At 38.3% G+C, this 18,775-nt stretch overlaps 2 protein-coding genes across 3 annotated transcripts; one reads left to right on the top strand and one right to left on the bottom strand.

Annotated features, from left to right (window-relative positions):
* Positions 1–1,359: 1,359 nt before the first annotated feature.
* Positions 1,360–5,261, top strand: LOC134624672 (Fc receptor-like protein 5). Its single transcript, XM_063469699.1, has 5 exons — positions 1,360–1,390; positions 1,596–1,862; positions 1,999–2,244; positions 2,501–2,656; positions 5,016–5,261. The coding sequence occupies exons 1-5, from the start codon at positions 1,360–1,362 to the stop codon at positions 5,075–5,077; spliced, it is 762 nt and encodes a 253-aa protein (XP_063325769.1). The 3' UTR covers positions 5,078–5,261.
* Positions 5,262–8,993: 3,732 nt separating this feature from the next.
* LOC134624671 (uncharacterized) lies at positions 8,994–17,472 on the bottom strand. Of its 2 annotated transcripts, XM_063469697.1 has the most exons (12): positions 17,284–17,472; positions 16,814–16,998; positions 14,765–14,902; positions 12,413–12,551; positions 11,992–12,166; positions 11,281–11,416; positions 10,334–10,477; positions 10,139–10,191; positions 9,989–10,057; positions 9,630–9,689; positions 9,404–9,517; positions 8,994–9,299 (listed from the first exon to the last, which is right to left on the bottom strand). In XM_063469697.1, the coding sequence occupies exons 1-12, from the start codon at positions 17,404–17,406 to the stop codon at positions 9,286–9,288; spliced, it is 1,350 nt and encodes a 449-aa protein (XP_063325767.1). In that variant the 5' UTR covers positions 17,407–17,472; the 3' UTR covers positions 8,994–9,285. The 2 variants fall into 2 exon arrangements, with proteins under 2 accessions (XP_063325767.1, XP_063325768.1); XM_063469698.1 differs by lacking the exons at positions 8,994–9,299; positions 9,404–9,517 and having other exon boundaries at positions 9,639–9,750.
* Between the last annotated feature and the right edge of the window lie 1,303 nt (positions 17,473–18,775).

Raw genomic sequence — 18,775 nt, 5'->3', positions numbered from 1 at the left:
ACTCTTTCTCTACACCATTATATTTGTGCCACAAAACCAGCCAATCACAGACTTGGATGCAAAAAAATCTGATTGGCTGTTTTTCATCTCCAATCAGCTCGAAATGATGAAATGCAATATCCCAGAATCCATTTCGTCCAAAACTCAAACGAGGCAGTGGCGGAGGAAGACAAAGTGGCAGAGTTTGAAATATTACTCTTTCTGGGTCACAACATAAACTTTTAAGATATTTTCATGCGAGAATGGTGCTGTGTAAACTTCAAATATCTGCTCGATTTATCAAGACATTACATATTTGCATAAGTGCTCTAACGTTTTCGGAGATGCCTGTTACCCATCAGCTACCATATATATTTATATATAAACATATATAAATAAAACCACATTTTTTTTTAAATTAGTAATTCCTTTGTTGAATAATTTTGTATAGTTGTTAATAATAAATTAATTAAAGCAACAAAACAACCTGAAGAGCCGTTTGGGAGCCGAAAGAGCCGGCTCTTTTTAGTGAGCCGAGCCGAAAGAGCCGGTTCTCTAAAAAGAGCCAGAAATCCCATCACTAGTAGCTCATAAATCAGTCCACAAATCAGCAGTTGATATTAACTCTTAGATCCACGAGTGACTGGACTCTACATTCTTAAGTAAGTTAGTCAAACATTGCTGCTTTCCTACCTTATTTGTTCGCTGTATTCAATTGTGACAAACTACCTGTTTCGAGCTATAATCGCTACACACGTACTGTTGACTTTACTTTACAACTTTACGACCTTTGTTTCTAGGAAACTTATGATACCTATCTGAGGGTCATTTTTGAGCCACTTATTAGTTTCTGGTAGTAATACAAAAAGGGCAGTTTTGTAAAATGTATAAAAGGTAATCAAAAAACTTAAATGGCATGTATCAATAACATGTTTTGGGGGGGTATAACTGCAATAAAAAATAATAACTTTTCATTTTGAAGATATTAAAAGAAAACAACCCCACCAAATCATTTTTGACCCACCTTAACCATTTAAGGGTTAAGGTGGCTGCTCGCTGCTTGTATAAAAGATAAATTGGTGTATCAGAGATCAAAAACAAGTAATGGATATTTACATGCATCAAAAAAACTTGCATAGGCAACTTCTTGGGTTGTTTTATAGTTTGGTGTGCTTTCCCCGAAATAAAATCGATGCATTTAGTAAGCAGGTCAGTTACATTAATAAAATCAATAGCATGCCATGATAACTTTTGATGAGCAAACACATTTCGATGTGTTTCTCGCAGCAGCTACCATCAAACAAAACAAGCACGCCTACCAAAATCTTCAGGAAGTGAGAGATCACTGTCTGTTTTTCTGTTAGTTGGTGTTGACACAGGATGCAGCTAACACCATTCTGCCTGATGCTGAGTGAGTACAAAATTCAACATTTAAGGATATTTTGGACAATTTGGACAATTTTTTTCTTATAATCCGTCATTATCCCTGCTTACACTTTAATTTCTTAAACACTGCTTTTATTCGGTCCTTAATATATTATTTTCATTCTGTTTTTTGGTTGTTGTTGGTTTTTTTTTTTTTCTTGTCTCTTTCTCTCTCCCTTCCTTCCCTACAGCCTGTCTTCAGGTCAACCCTGACAGGTCTCAGTTCTTCAGGTATGACAACATCTCTTTGAGCTGTGGCGAACAGTTGAACAGCACTGGTTGGAAAGTGAAGAGGAAAACACTCGCAGGGGGGACCAGACCCTGCTCCTCTGGCTGGGGCTATGCCTCCTCGGGTTCGACTTGCATCATCGGACAAACTTACCCACCAGACAGCGGCGTGTACTGGTGTGAGTCTGTCAGTGGGGAGCAGAGCAATGTGGTCAACATTACCATTACTGGTATGAATAACACTACGTTAAGTTCTGCTGTGCAATATTTAAACTTAAAGTCACACTGATTAAGGCAGATCATTTAGAAACGAAACAAAGAAAGCCTATAAAAATGACAAATCTTGATTTTCTGCATTTTCAAAAGATCGGCCTGTGATTCTGGAGAGTCCTGCCCTCCCCGTGTCCGAGGGTGCCACTGTAACACTGCATTGTACACCTGAGACAAAGTCCTCCAACCAGTTTTTTGATTTCTATAAAGATGGCCACTGCATCAAAAGGAACTCCACAGGAGAAATCACCATTAAAAGGGTTTCTAAATCTGATGAAGGACTCTATAAATGCAGCATTTCAGGAGGTGAAGAATCACTAGGCAGCTGGCTGGCAGTTGATGGTGAGCAACAAAAATCCCATCACATACACAATGTTGAGCAATTTAAAAATAAAGCATTTAAGAAAAAGGAAATTAAAAAAATGGCTGTTAGAGGAATTATATCTAAAATCTCAAAAATTTGCATATTTGTCTATGTGTTTTGTACATCTGCAAATGATGAAGAGAGAAAAACATTCTACCCCTGAAAAAGACACAATTAAAGAAAACTTCTAATAAAGCATTTAAATGTATAATTTCCATGTTCATCTCTTTACAGCTTCATCTCAGGATTTTCCTTCATCTACATCTGCAGCTGAACCGGCCGCTCCCTGCTCTTTTTCTGTCTTAAGACTATTTTTTCACCTGTTGGTGGGAACGCCTTACCTGGTGTCCACTGTTCTACTGGGGCTTATATACCGAGACAGGAAGAGAGGTAAAGTAAACCCTGCAAGTGTGTAAGGGGTATTTCTTATCAGATTGGGTTATAACAAGAACAACAACATGTGCTATCAGCTAGTAAACTATTTTCTGGAGGCTTTTGTTTGTTGTCAGTGACAATTTCTGTTAATCAAAACTGTTGCCTGAAAATAGAATGTTACACAAAATAGATATGTCATTTATAGTTGATTATTTTTTTGTCTTCATTTTTTGCATATTTGGCACAGTGACATGCTTCAAACCATTAAGAAAATAATAGTCCAGTGTATCCAAACCTGTTCATTTTAAGAATTCTTTTAAACAGAACCTTTGTGACAAAGTGAATCAGGCTAAAAATTACAAAAAGAAACAGATCATGCCACAATCTACAGGAACTCTTAAAAATCACAGTAATTGCATCCACCACCCTGGAAATGGTTACAACGCTGTTTATAATGCTTTGAACTTGGAACATTGTTTAACATTCCCAGCAGTGACTACCAAAATTACACCTCAAGCGAGGTCACAAAACACCATCAAAAGAACTGCAGTCTTCACTTGGTTCAGTAAAAGTCAGAATTCATGATTCAACAATAAGAGAATGGATACAAACGGCATTCATGGGAAAGTTCTAAGTAAATCAGTGTTGACCAAAAAGAAAGGTTGATCTCGCATTTGTCAAAAACATCTCGATGATCCCCAAAACCTTTGGCAAAATAATGTCTGGACTGACAAGACAAAACTTTTTGGAAGGTTTTCTCATCTCACCTTTTCTCAGCATAAGAAGCTCATCATGTCAACAGTCAAACAATGTGGTAGTAGTGTGATAGTCTGGGACAACTTTGCTGCTTCAAGACCTGGACATCTTACCATAATTGATGGAACCATGAATTCTCCTCTCTACCAGAATGCCCAGCCATCAGATCAAGCTCATATAGCTTATATCGTATATACACAAAATTTCTCCAAAGCAATGTCACAGGCTCACTGCCAACTGTTTGATTCCACCCTTTGTGCCAAGTAATTATTAGCTTTATACAGCAATTACTTTTTAACATGGGTAGGTTTTTTTCATTTTGCCATATCAACATTTTTTGATGATCTGAAACATTTAAGTGTGACAAATATCAATAAAAGAAAGACAAACATTGAAATTGAAATACAAATCCTTTTTTTTTCACTGTACTGTACGGATAATTTGGCCACTAATTTAAATTCAATTCATAAAAGTCTTCATAAAAGTGGCTGTAGCAGTAGAGCTGGTCGTCTACTGATTGGAAGGTTGGTGGTTCAATTCATGGCTTCCCCCAAGTTTGCATGCCAAATATCCTTGGGCAAGATGCTAACCCCATGTTGCTCTCCGATGCATCCATCGGAGTGTGACTGTGTATGAATGTTAGATAGGCTAACAGATCAGAAAAAGTGATTGGGTGAATGAATTAGTTGTATAAAGCACTTTGAGTGCTCAATTAGACTAGAAAGGCACTATATAAGAACCAGTCCGTTTATGTTAATGCAGAATTTTAGAATTCATAAAAGGGAGACTTTTGGTTTTAGCGCTTACATCAAATAATCAAATCATCCATGCCTAACTGTGTAATGTCATCCTCCTTTTGTTGATACGATGGCAATGGATAATACTCCTTAAAATCTACTCACCTAATGCTGTATTTGTAGTTCACTCTACGATATATCATATACGTGTGTGTGTGTGGGTGTTGGTGTGTGTGAGATTGGAAATAGAGATAAAGGAAAGTAGATATGTTCGTTTTCACATGTCAAATATGACGTATGTTCGTTTTCACATTACACATATGTTTTAATGGTCGCCAGAGGGTGACCTTTTTAAGACTGGACTTTTAAAGACTGGAAATTTTTATTTCCTGTCTGGCTTTATCACTTTACAGTATTAACTGAAGGTGGAAGGCCTTCACAACATAATACTTATAAGAACTAATAATTTGGTTTCAAATGATGCTACAAAAGTGTGAATTTGAGCTTTCATAATGAGACTTTATAAATCATTGCTTGATCTCACAGTGGTCATGTCCATTTTTTAATACTGTGCTCATGACCAATCCTATAGATGTTATTGGTAGAAAACAGTCTGTTCTTTAGGTGCCACGTTATTATAAAGCAGCCATGTTTTTCTGGTGAACTGTGTTGTGATCACAGCGGCTGAGGTTATTGAGGTTTGCAGGTAAATTCCAAAGTTACAATGTGGTATTGCTGGTGACCTTTGACAGACAAGTTACTTCTAGAAAAATGAGGCAATCTTGATCTGATTAAAAACCTTGAACTGCTGTTTGCTGATGACTGTTAAGACAAAAGCTACAAGAATTCATGTTGCTGTTCTGTTTGTTTTTTCTTCACAGCAGCTCAGATTGCTGCGAAGAGAACACACACGGATCATGTCATCATGGAAATAGTTGTTTAACCAAACAAGCTGATGAACATGTACCACGGGGTGTCCTGAACGTGGGTATTAATTTTTCACCAGCTTTCAGTTGACATTTGCCAGCATTTATCTGTCCAGGGCCAACAGGGACTGTAGTGTCATTCAAAAAAAAAAGAGCTGACGCCTACGTAAGTGGTCTGTTGGTAACTCTTCTAGAAACTGACAACAGAGTCTTCTAATAACTAATTTTATTGTCTTGCTGTATTCTACCACAGTATTTCATGTTTTGCATTGTTATTTTGTGTGTACAAGCCCATCACCATGTTGTTTACTTTGTTTATCAGGAAAACAGTGGTTACCATCTGAATATCGGGCTAATGTTTTAATATGACTTCATGTTCACTAACATTCGAGTATAAACCTTGGTTTTCATCTCAAAGGGTTTTTCCTTTCCTGATGCCACTGAGTGCCTGCTGCTCAATCTTTCTTCATATCTTACCACTTATAGCCCTTTCAACAGTATCTCAGGTCATTTTCCATTAAAATCCAGGACCACTTAATGTGTGTGAGGTCATCATAGCAATGTGGACAAAAGACCCATGGCATGTGATGCAAACACCACAACAGGTTGAGGATGCTGAGGCGATGGTTGACCTGCTGCTCGATGTATGACACCGGGTCATTGGGGACTATTGATGAGTTAGGCTAAGAGATAAAGGTTTGAATTCAGTTAACATCCACTCATTTGAATGGAATTTTTATTTGTTAAAAAAACCAAAATTGAATAACTGGAGTGCAAAACAATGCATACTTAATTTACTTTTTTAGCATCTAGCTAAAACAAACCAATGAGTTAATAACCCTAGATGGGTCACCAGAGACCTGTTGAATGTTAGGAGATTAAAAACAGAAAGAGCAAGTGTGTGTGTGTGTGTGTGTGTGTGTGTGTGTGTGTGTGTGTATTTAAAGGACACCACATGGTGGTGTCAAAGATATGTCTTAGTTTTTATTCCTGTATTGAGATTTTTTTTAATTTAATTTTTTTTGTCTGTTTTATTTTAAAACAGTGGTAAGGTTTTGAGTTAATATTTGATATGTTAGGCTCTTGTCAATAGTTTTTCACCTATTATGATCTTTTTGTACAAATTTAACAGATTTTTTAAAAATTATTTTAGTTGAATTCTTAATTTCATAGCAAGAATAAATATATTTTAAAAATAAATACTTCATGTCTGGAGATGAAGTGATGCCTCTGTTTCATTATTGTGTTGTTGGTTCGTCCGGAGTGGTTCTTTTGTTTTTTGTAGACTCACTATCAATGTTTTCACGACCAGTTTCTCCGATCACATTATCAACCCTGCCGAGTGACTTTTCTTAAAATCACAGAAATCTTAGGACTGAATAATGTGAATAAAGCCCATGTAAGTAAGCTTTCCCGGGTTCTGTGTTTTGTTGCTCAACAAAGGCTGTTCACTTTGTTCAGTTCCTTCCTGTTGTGGTGTGGGAGGGGACAGTAGGAGAGCAGAAATATGAAGAGAAACATAAAAGCAAAAGTGGCCAGTTCTTTTATTGGCCACAGGTGGCTTTAGTCAAGTTTCCACTCCGTCATAAATCAGTAATAAGCAGTGAAGGTGTAAAGCATGCTGTGACATTTCTGTTGACATGGAGCCCATAGTAAAAGTCCCAGACATGGCTGCTATCTGCTATTCTTGACGTGTGACACTTGACCTTTTGTGACAATTTTTCTCTGTTTTTATAAGAGCAAAAACGTTTGTTGGGCAAACTGTTAGATTACAGAGGATGTGAAATGCATAATCGCTGTGTGTGAAAAGGAAGTGTAGGGGCCTTGAGCATGTGCTAGGCGAAGTGTTTGTGGTTTTATTTTCATCAGCTTTTGTACGGCTGTCTCTTGTTGTTTTTGTCCACACTTTCATCTCTGTACAGCATGGACTTAAAACTTTACTCAAAATTAATAATATTTCTTTAAGTTACAAACAGGGCAATGCAATGATTATTGCTCCATCAGCTCTTTCAGCCAATATGTGTCAGCTGTGGTTAAATTGAGTGTATTCAATCTAGGGGAATGTAATTTCTGAGAAGACACAGGACACTGTGCCAGTTTAAAAACCCACAACACAAACAGCTCAGCAGTTATATTGAAAGCATGTGCAGTTTAAAATGGCAAAAACGATTAAAAAAAATAGAACAAAAAACAAAAAAAATGGAAATGAGTATAAGTGCTTGTTTTGACAGGTACACTTGTTTGACCTATATTTAGTATTCTGCTCTGTGGCTGGAAAATCCTGTGGTTTGGTTTCTGAGTAAAGTTGCTCTCTGTTGTGTTCTGTGGTGGGAACACAATAGGACCTATCTCAAACACTGAACTAGAGGTTTCTGACCCTGAATAAGTACTGATGTCACTATCATGGAGTGTACTGCTGTGTAAATCATAGTGAATGTTCACATTGCAAATTATTTAAATATTCTCCAACATTTTGTACATAAGAAGGGAAAAAAGGAGCGGGAATTGACGATGAATGAAGTAAAGACAGAACAATAGAGGTAATTTAGTTCTTTTCTTTTTTGTTATCTTATATAACAATATGTCTTGGTCAACACAATCACAGCTGCATTGTGCCAAATACAAATGTAAACCAAACCAGGTCTGTCTGACTGAAACCACTTCCTGTGGAAAAATTTGGCCAGATTTGCGAAAACGCTAATATGAAACACTCTTAGGTTTCTGTTGTGTGATACACTTTTAATCTACATTCTCATATTCTTATAAAAGAATCACTAAATCACAGTCATTCTCAGAACAAATCAAATGTCAAACTTGCTCCAGCAAAGAATGTGAAATACAGCTTGGCCAGAGGTAACCAATAGAATTAGCACCATCTGCTGGTTTTCTCTTAATACAAGCGATCCAAATGATTTAATAGTACAGACATTCATTTAATGTTAAACATAGAAATGAATAAAATACACACACAAACACACACACACACTGGCACAATGGGGTTTGGGTTACCACCGATAAGCCAAATCTATCTATCTATCTAGAGATAGAGATAGATACGTGTTGGAACGTAACTGGATGCAGTGGCAAAAAGCACACTGCTAATGGATTCTAGAGCTGTTTCCATTTTAAGTTTCCAACCTTTTCAGAACAGTTTGGGTATGGCCCCTTCCTGTTCCAACATGACTGTGCACCAGAGCACAAACCAAGGTCCATAAATACATGGATGAGTCCTGACATCAGCCTCTTAGAAAACACCTTTGGGATGAATTAGAATTAAGTGAACCAGGCCAATATCAGTTTTTGATCTCACAAATCCACTTCTGGAATAATGATCAAAAACTCTTACATTACTAAACTTTGTGGAAAGCCTTCCCAGAAGAGTTGAAGCTGTTGTAGCTGCAAAGGGTGGGCAGACATCATATTAAACCCTATGACTAAAGAATGGGATGTCACTGTACTTTGTATGCATGTGAAGGCAGATGAGCAAACCCCTATAGGTTGTATACACTCAAAAAAATCTAAAGTGACATGCATTCAAAAACTATTTACATTTTTAAAAAAAGATAATGGCTGTTTTGTGTTTTTCTAAATGATGAGATTATGGTCATGTTAGGTTTATTTTTATCACCAGCACTGATTTCCACCTCACGGGGTTAAAAGAGCTTAATGTGTTTGTTGGCCCTAACAGCCCTGACTTTCCTTCACCATCCAGATCACAAAACGTAAACAATAAACAATAAACCACAGAACTAAAGTGCTTTTAGTGCTCAGTTGTAACAGAAAGGTGCCATATAAGAACTTTTCTTTTTTTCTTTTCAGACTTCAAACCTCAGTGCCTTACTTCCATCCATTTTCTCTGTAGATATTAAACCTGCCTCATTTGTGTGTTTACATTTAAGTCTGTAAGATGTTAAAGGATGAAATACGCACATCTAAAAGCTGCTCTCTGTAGCTTTTATTTACAACTCTGTACATGTATGTCATGCCGTCATTCCACCACCAGATAGAGCCAAAGACCAATATCAGTACACTGGAGATTGACATGATGGTGCGATTCTTCATCAGTAAAAGATATGCATCTATATTATATAGTATATACATCTGTAGAAATGTGACTTATTTACTGAGAAAAAAATGTGTTGCAACAACGTTTGTGATATCCTTTTCCCAAGTTCTCTAGATTTTATAGCCAGTTTTGTTTTTCCTTAATCTCTTTCTTCTTCCATTAGACTACTTTGTCTGTAAAATAAAGAAAAAATTCTGTTTAACCACTGACTTTACACTGTTGTTTTTTAAGCCAAAATAAAAGTTAAAGTTAAGAAACAGGAGAACTTTTGACTCACAGAACGCGTGTGGACTTCCTCTCACCACCCAGACCACAATGCCAATGATCGTTGCAACACCTACAGCCCCACACACAGCACCAGCAATTTTGCCAGCACGACTGCTGTCATCACCTGCATATATGCAAGGCAGAAGGAGAATAGCTGAAGGAATCAAGTTCATTTTATTCATTCATTTTATATCCTCGCTGCGCATTTTCAACCCATTAAAAGTATTCATAGTTACCTGATGCTTTGGACTCATCTGCCACCACAGTTGCTATGCTCAGTGTTTCTGTTTCGGTTACTGTTAAAGACAAACATATCGACATGGTGGGAAAATGGCCACATTCAGATTCCTTCCAGTCCTGCACCACCACCAAGAAGAAAAACATGCATTATTTTGCAGCTACAACTAGTGATGGCTGAATGGCTCTGTCTTGTTGGGCACAACAAACATCTTTGTTCTGATCACTCCTAGTAGAATTACACAAAAAATGCATTTGATAACTGAACGCCACTAATGGTAATAACGGGTTACAATAACCAGACATCAATGATGCAGGCCTTTGACACAATATTAATGCTCTTCTGTGTTTGACGCACCAGTAGTCGTGCTCGCTGGAGTAGTTGAAGGCAGAACGGTTGTTGGCATGGATGTTGTGATGACTGGTTCTGAAAACATGATAATAAACATGTAAAAATAATTGATCCTAAAAAGCAATGAAGGGAAAAACATAATGTGAGTGTGCTCACCTGTGCGATAGCTCACAATCACACATCGTAGCTCAGACTGATATTTGGCTGTACTGAGAAAATAAATCCAAAGCATACTGATGAGCAACTGAAATAGTACAAAAACATCAATTTAAAATATTCCAGTCCTCGTGTATTTACTGCATGATGTGCTTTTCACTTATTATTATTAACGGATCCAAATCCCACACTGACTTTTTCTCTGCCTGGACTAAGAAGCAGACGGGATGATCTTCTCCATCTTGATTCTCAGATGGCGTCCAAGTCAGGATAAATTCTCCATGTGATTCAGTATGTTTTACAACACTGTGCGGTCCACTGAACAAAAGCTTTAAAACCCTTAAAAACACACACACAAAGGAGAGATTGATGCTGCAATGTATCAGATATAGAAATAAAAAGACAAAGATAAACCCTAAACATCAATAATCCAAAAACAACAACTACAAGTACTATATTTATCCTGCCGTTATTCTGCCCTCAAAGGAAGGGAGTATTTAATTGTTTCAGTTTGTTTGTCTGTTTGTTAGAATTCTAGCATCCACAGTTTTGAAGATATAATTTTCCAATTTTGTGTGATGGTAGATACCAAAAACAGCTGATTTGATTTTGGTCAAAACTGGGTCAAGGTCACACTAAATGTGAAAATATATAAAAACAAACAAACAAACAAGCTTTATATTACCCACAATTTTGTTATGTAATGTTAATTTATTTTCTTCAAACTTCTCAACAGTATTCTAGGGACATGAGAACCAAGGTAGGCTAAGCATTTGACCTTGACCTTCATTGTCAGCACTCAAGGTCAAAGGTCAAATGTCAAGAAACCATATCTTTTCATTTTTTTCAATTGGATGTTGCAATGACTCAATAACCGGGTGACATCATCATATTGCAATAAAAACATCATAAAGCGTTAAAGGTTTAGTACAGCCCTTCAGTTTTGGGGAGTTACACTCTCTGAGAGCACTTGTTGCTTGTTTAATTGATTCTTGGTATTTAACGTCTTGGGCGCTTCACCTGTGTATTAAGTAGAAGGATCTGACAACTAAACTTTTAAAAAAACACACATGTAATGGTGGAAAAATTGCATTTCTTTGTAAGGTAAACATGGTACTCATATATGTTCTGTATTTACTCACGTGGCATTGGTTGCCTCTGCCACAATGGTAATGTTCACTGTGTCATTAGTATACATGCGAGCCCCATTGGCTGGGGTTGGAGGTAGAAACCTGGGCAGGTAGACTCCCTCTGAGCATGATGGTGCAGGAGGGTCCACTGGAAAAAGATTTTTTGGTCATTACAATAGATAGCTAGTAAAGTAGTGTAGCAAGCATTTTAACCTTGATATGACGTTTATCAAATTTTGGTTGCTAAATTAAGGCACTGGTTTGATATGTAAGGTTCCAGTGGACATATTTGAAACAGCAACATTATGTTTCTGGTCAAAACTGGCATTATATTGCACTGGACTGAACCCAAAACTGACAGAAAGTCAGAGTTGATTTGCACATGTGGAGAGGAGGGATAGAGGACATATTGGGCAATAGATGTCGAAGATAGAGCTGTCAGGCAGGAGAAAAAGAGGAAGACCACAGAGAAGATTGATGGATGTGGTGAAGGAGGACATGCAGAGGGTTGGTGTGACAGAGGAGGATGCTGGTATAGGGTGAGATGCAGGAAGATGATCTGCTGTGGTGACCCATAAAGGGAGCAGCCGTAAAAGAAAGTAAATTTAAGCGAGTTCCTCTTTTTTTGCAGCACTATGGAGTGTAACATCCCTGTGCTGATTTTACTTTGAATAAACAGGATCCTCAATTGGTAAAGCTTTGAAAAAGAAAAAAAAACCCTACCCATCAGAGCAAATCTGATTGGTATTTTGCTGAGAGCCTCGCTGGGAGTGATGTTTGTCTGCACACCATAATCACTGATGATGACAGTCTTTTTTGGGAAGTCCTCCATTTCCAGCTGTACTGCATATGAACCTTCATCTCGCCTGCTGACAGGATTAAATGACAATGTGCAAACCTGCACAAGTTTGGCGAAGACTCGTTAAAAATGGGCATTGTGTTTGAGTTTGAGGAGTAGAGATTTTTGTGAATTGTGGACAGACGAACGGATGGATGGAAGAAAGACATTTTATCAGTGCTTACCATTAGCGGTCCTTCAGCTAGAAGAGCTAAAAATTAATAATTTACAACATTTCTCTGTTTCTGTGACTAGTTTTTCTGCAGTATCATTCTGTAAGTGTATGTGACAGCGATTGAAACTCACTTGTGAGATGGTCAGAACAGAGGGTGGTGTACAAGGATTACATTCATCTGCGTCTATGTCTCCAAATCTGCATTTAACCTTGTCTCCATCAGGGTCAAAGGCTGACAGGGTGAAGACTCTTTGACAGTTTGAAGGGACTCTGGCACATAGAAATCACATGCAGTACAGTAAATACAAAACTCACCCCAAAATCAGCAGTGTATCTTTGGTTTTTAACAACAGCAATCCAAACAAAATAAAAATAAAATACATTTAAGGACTATCCAGAATCAGTCATTTAACCCTGTTAACATTCACCGACTGTGACTGGATACCCTTTAAGGGTTATAGATCGGGATAGAGCTCTGATATCTCCACATATTTTAATAATATTGGAAGATGGAAAATCCTGTAACAGCAAAGCTGCCAAAATGTATGAGGCATTGGTTGAAAGGTGAAAAAAGCCTTTAAAATTAAGTAGCCTTAATGTTTTGCTGGTGTCCCATTGTCTGCTACTGACTTGGTTTTATGTGAAGAAAAGAAATATGCAAGTCATATTTTATTTCCATACTTTCTGAGCAGAGTTTACGTATACTCCATGTGCCTGTGCAGGTTATCTTCCTCCCACAGTCCAAAGACATGCAGGTTAGGTTAAATGTCATTTATTAACCAGCCATTTGTGTGAATGTGAATGCGAACATTTGTCTGTCAATCTGTGTTCACTCGGTGATGGAATGACAACCTTTCCAGAGAGTATCCCACCTCTAGACAAGAGATGCATGCATGATTTTTTTTTTTTATTTCTTTTTTTGGCTTACCACAGTGCAAACACATAAGAGATGATCATGTCCCATGAAAGTTGCAAATACTATAATCATGGTCATGGTGATCCAGCATTTTGAGTTTCTTTGTTTTGGTGAAATTTTGTATTATGGTTTATGTTCTTGTTCATTAGTAGTCTTAGCTTGTTATGAGTTTCTCATGTTCCCTGTTTAAGTCGTTGATTATTAGGCTCTCTGTTGTGTCTTTGTCCTCTAGGTCTTTCTTCATGTCCATGTTTATCCATGTTTCCCCTGTCACGGTCCTGGGTCGGTTCGACCCAGCATTTTGTGTTTCTTATGTTTTGGTTTAGTTTTGCATTAGTTCTTCTCTGGTGATACTGTTTTGATTATAATTACATTCTGTTTCTTTAGCTATCTGCTGATGATGATGATGATTATTTCTGGTTTAGGTTTCGTTATCTTGCCCTCATGTTTAGTTTAGGTTGCCTGTGCTTAGTCTTCTCTGCCTGTCCCTCTGTCTGTCCATGATGTCATTATGCCTGCTTATGAGTCTGCGTCTGTGTCTCTGTCTGTCGTGTGCTTCCTGTTTTATTTTGTAGGTCTGTGTCCTATGTCAGGGCGTTCAGCTTTGTGCTCTCCCTTTCTTGTCAGTGTAATCAGCGTCAGCCATGTCTCCCAGCTGTTTCCTCTTCGCTCCGTTCACCTCTTGTATTTAGTGTCTGTGGGCGTTTCTCAATATGCGTACTTGTGCGTACTTGCGTTCTCGTGTACTCGTGACACGTCATCAGTCGGAGACCAAGTACTGTTCCAATTCGAAGTACGCATCAAGCCGAGAATGCGAAAAAGTCCCGGATGTGTTCTCGATCCGCCCGTTTTATCGAGCATGCATCGGTGTGGACTTGGGACAGCTATATATCCCAGAATGCATTTTGTCCAAAACTCAACAGCGGACTCCCGGCACATCGTTTTCATGTATCTGCCTGTTAGTTTGTATTTTTCCCAGTTTAGTTAGCCCACTGTTTACCGGCAACCTGCTAATAAAGCTGCTACTTTGAGTTCCACTTCGCCTCACTGAAACCTGCATTTTGGGTCCTTCTCTCCTTGCCTGCCGGTACGCGAACATGACATCCCCAGCCCATCATGTATCCTCTCGCCCCCTCTCCTCCACTCGTCTGTCAAGCTCATGTGTCAGTCTGGTGTTTCTTTGTTTCCTGTTTTATTCTGAAAGTCTTGCATTCCTTATTCAGTGTGTTGAGTTTTGTTTTCCCAGTCTCGTTGTGTATAATTCATCTCAACTCTGTTCCCCATGTGTTTTCTGTTGCCTCATGATTTTACTGTGTATTTAAGCCCTCTGTTTCCCTCTGTCCAGTGTCGCATTCTCCCTCATCTGTCGTGGCTGTGTGCTTCTCTGTGTGTTTCTTCGTTAGTTCAGTATTCCTGAAATTTCCCTGTTTAGTTTTGTATTATTTATTCCACTCAGCAAATAAAACTGTGTTTTGGGGTTAACGTCCTGCCTATGAGTCTGCATTTGAGTCCTTTCCTGCCTTCATTACAGTAAGTTTATGACAATAAAAACAATAAAGAGACTTACCGCAGGGCTGGCAGGATGGTGGTCTGAGGTGATTTGTTTGGCTGATATGTGTCGAGACGAGTCCTCAGGTCCACGTTAGTCAGAGCTCTCCATTTCTTCACCTTGTTTTTGGTTTGAATCCAGTCACCGCCATCTAATCTTTGGGGTTTCAAAGAAGGTAATTTGGTTATTTTCTATACGCAACTTATGCTAAGAACTTGTGCAACATATACTAATTAGTATACATTCATACAAGAAATGATGAGGTATTGTTATCAACCTGCCGGGTGGGAACCTGATGGACACTCAATGTTGCAAAGGTGCACCTAATAATAATCTGGGATATATTTAAATTTTAATGGCTTTGATCTCAACGTCAAGGTTAAAGTACAAGTTTTCTGAAAACCTTGTCTGTGTGATAATTCTATAACAAGGTCATCTAGGCGTCTCAAATGATTGCAGTTATCAACTCAAGATCAAGGTCAGAGGTCAAAATCAATCAATTTTCCTGTAGACTCCTGGTGGAGCATAGGTCAGAGGTCAAGTTTACTGAAAATCTTGTAAATACAAATTGATGTATGTAAATAGATCTTTGCGAAATAGCAGGCAATGAAGTATAATCAGGTTTTGATGATGTTTTAGGTAAGACAAGTCAGGTAAGACTACACTGTGAATGAAAAAGGGTTCATATATATTAAGGTGTGATGCATGTGTGTGTTTTGGACAAATGTGCAAGGAGGTACATGACATTTGATGCATTGTTAATTGCAGTGTTGGTCAAGTTACTTGAAAAAAGTAATCAGTTACTAATTACTGATTACTTCCCCCCAAAAGTAATCCCGTTACTTTACTGATTACTTATTTTCAAAAGTAATTAATTACTTAGTTACTTAGTTACTTTTTAAAAACACGATTTACAACCTGAATAGGTGATAAAGCGATAGATCTTTCAGCCCAATTCTACTTTTTCTGCATAATCCGTCATACAAAATGTAATCCAATGGAAACGTCTCTTTTTAAAACTTTAAACTTTAAATCTTTTAACTTTATGCATCAAGCAAAAACTTAATTATATGCAACATTCTCTGACTGGAAGAAATTTGTTTAACATTTAAACCTATTTTCTGCACATTCCAGCACATAAAATAAAATATTTTTTTGTGTTTACACTCACTCTTTCAAATAGATGCAAGTAAAACACAGCAGAAAATAAATAAAATCAAAGACTAGAGGTCCTGTTGCTCTATTTTCACCTGTGAAGCAGGACTGGGGTAGGCGGAGGTTTACCCTGGTGCAGGTGTGCCGCAGCGGTCAGTTGAAGAATCCGCGAGTTTCTCTGTGAATTTCACATTACGTGGTAGCGCACTCGCTGCTTGCTTGGAAGTTTAGGGGTTTTTTTGCTGTAAAAAGAAGTTTTCTTCCCACGCACAACGGACACTAATGTTTTTGTCACTTTTTATGGAATCAAACTCAAAGTAAGGTCAGTACTTCCACGCTTTAAACGCTGCATGCTACACTCTCTCCCGCACTCGATATGTTATGATCTGCAAACAGCTGTTGTCACGAACGTCGCACTCGCTTACGTCACTGTCATGAGACATTCTCGCAAAAAATCACGGTTTTAGTAACGCAGCGTTCCTACGTGAAAGTAACGGTAATCTAATTACCGTTTTTGCAATAGTAATCCCTTACATTACTCGTTACTTGAAAAAAGTAATCAGATTACAGTTACAAGTAACGCGTTACTGCCCATCTCTGGTTAATTGTTGTTTTTGGTTTTTAATGTTTGTTAACTAGAATTCTTACGCTGATTGGCAAGACTAGAGAGAACATAGAAATCCCTTTTGTGTTGTGTCTGGCAGGACATCTGGCATTAAATCAAAATCAAATATGCAGTGCTACCTGTAATAGTGTGGCAGCCCATTGCAAATGCGGGAGGAGATGAAAGTAGCTCTGTTATATAATCTGATTGCCTCAAGTTAGGATTAGGGGCTGGTTTGGAGTTATCATCTATGATAATTTAGACCTCAGAGGATTAAACATTTCTTTTTTATCTGACGCGTTACTGACCGTAGCTGAAACACAGCATTGCTGGAAACCTCCCGAGTCATGACTCCTTCCCTCTGACACCACTCTTTGTCCTCCTCATCCACAATGCTCAGCTCCACACTGTCTGTACCACAGTCACCGCTGACACAGCTCCACGTGTCTTGATCGGTGCATGAGCGAAAGCTCAGCTTGTAGTGAAAGACCACCTGTAATATTGTAACAATAACACCTGTTGTGATATCATAAAGAGTCCACGCACAGTTCAAATAAAGTCAGTGCTTTTAGGAGCCTTTGAAAATGTCAGTGAATAATAATTAACAACAGCAATGCCAACAACATATCAAATCCTTGGCTTAGAGACTGCAGTAAGGATTGCACTGTGGGTTCACACACTGGCAGTTGTGCACAGCAGAGAAGTGTTTTCCTTTACTTCAATCCCCCTTAAGTAATAAGTAAAAGAGTCCTGGCATTAATGTTATAGGTACACCTACCGTGAGAGAGCCATTATGTGTCTTGTCTTTGGGGGTAAAAGTCATCACTGTCCCAAAGAAATGGTTAGCCTGAGAACCAAAGAGCAGCAGCAGTAGAAAAAGGAGCAGCATGTTTATATCCATAGTTGTGATCAGTGAAACTGTGCAGCCCTAAAATAAAGTTTAAAATAGAGTCAAATAAAGTCCGTGACCCAGTTATGTATGGCTCTGAAATGAAACAAACAACGTGTTTTTCTCCCAGTGCTCCTCCTACTTTTGTCTCCTCCCTTTACAACTATAACTATGACACAGTTATGTTGTAAACTGAGGGCAGACAAACGGAGGCTGTCTGTTCAGTCAAGGCTTCATCGTACAAGCATGACTTTTCTCTTGATCCTGTTTACTTAGAGCTAACTAACTTTTTGCTCTAATCAATCTGATTGCATTGAGGAGCCCCACCTTTAAAGTTCACATTTCTTTCTCTCTAACTCTCTTGTTTTTGACAGAGTAGCAGTGGAAATATGATATGTGGCTTCTGCCATTCATGAGCGCGAGAAGGAAGCAGAGGGGTGTGCCAACTGCTACCACCGTCCAAACATTCTGGCACTGCAGGAAGCTGACTCACCAACTTTTATAATCTTTAATTATTCCCACAATAGTGCTGTGACTTACTCTTAAATCATGCAGTCTGATTCAGTGTGCACTACTATGTTAAACAGCAACTACACATTACTTATAGGTCCTAAAGTACTTTTTCTATCTTTATGTAGGACATTCCATTTCACTTGTATACAGATAATGGATTCTGGATTTTCAGGCCATTTTCACTTGCCTGGGTCTAAAATGATGCAGTTTTGTCTCAGCCACTGCTCTGCCACAGTTAGGCTCTCCTTTGGCACTGGTGCAACCCAGTGGGAACCTCTGGGAATGGAAAATAAAGTCATCACTAAAGTGCCAATAATGGCTCAGCAGCACATCGGACTACAGTTAAGTGTAGGTGACAAAGATTGAGTGTGTAATGTTTTCCATTGTGAGGTGATTGTACAGGTGATCTGATGGAAGAAAACCTGTCTCCAAGCACAGACTCCCATGATAAATGTCACACTTGACACCAGAAAAAAATCGCCAGTAGGCATCATTTTCCCAAAGATGGTGCAAAACAAAACAAAACTAATATGACCTCAACATCCAGCTACAGGTTCAACAGATGTCTGCAGGATCGTCAGGAAAATTGAAAAGCAGCAGGGAATTGACTTAACTTTGCTATTTACAATATAAATAGCACAGTTATCAGAGTTGGCCTAATGTTTTTCAAATGTTTAAGTTGGGGGAAACAAGCTTTTCACTTTTGTCAGTGGCTATTGGAGGACCTGGCACAAGAATTTCACCAGTGACTCACACATGCCCACATATTCTGGCTGCCACAATCTCTTTCCTATTTAAATTTCTCCAACATCTGGAAGACATGCTTTGTAATATTTAGCTCTGGAATTTGTTAAAATGTGGGCTGGTC

Source organism: Pelmatolapia mariae, linkage group LG3_W (assembly GCF_036321145.2).
Source record: "Pelmatolapia mariae isolate MD_Pm_ZW linkage group LG3_W, Pm_UMD_F_2, whole genome shotgun sequence".
In the NCBI taxonomy this organism is placed as follows: Eukaryota; Metazoa; Chordata; class Actinopteri; order Cichliformes; family Cichlidae; genus Pelmatolapia; species Pelmatolapia mariae.
This window is presented reverse-complemented; position numbering and strand designations above follow the sequence as displayed.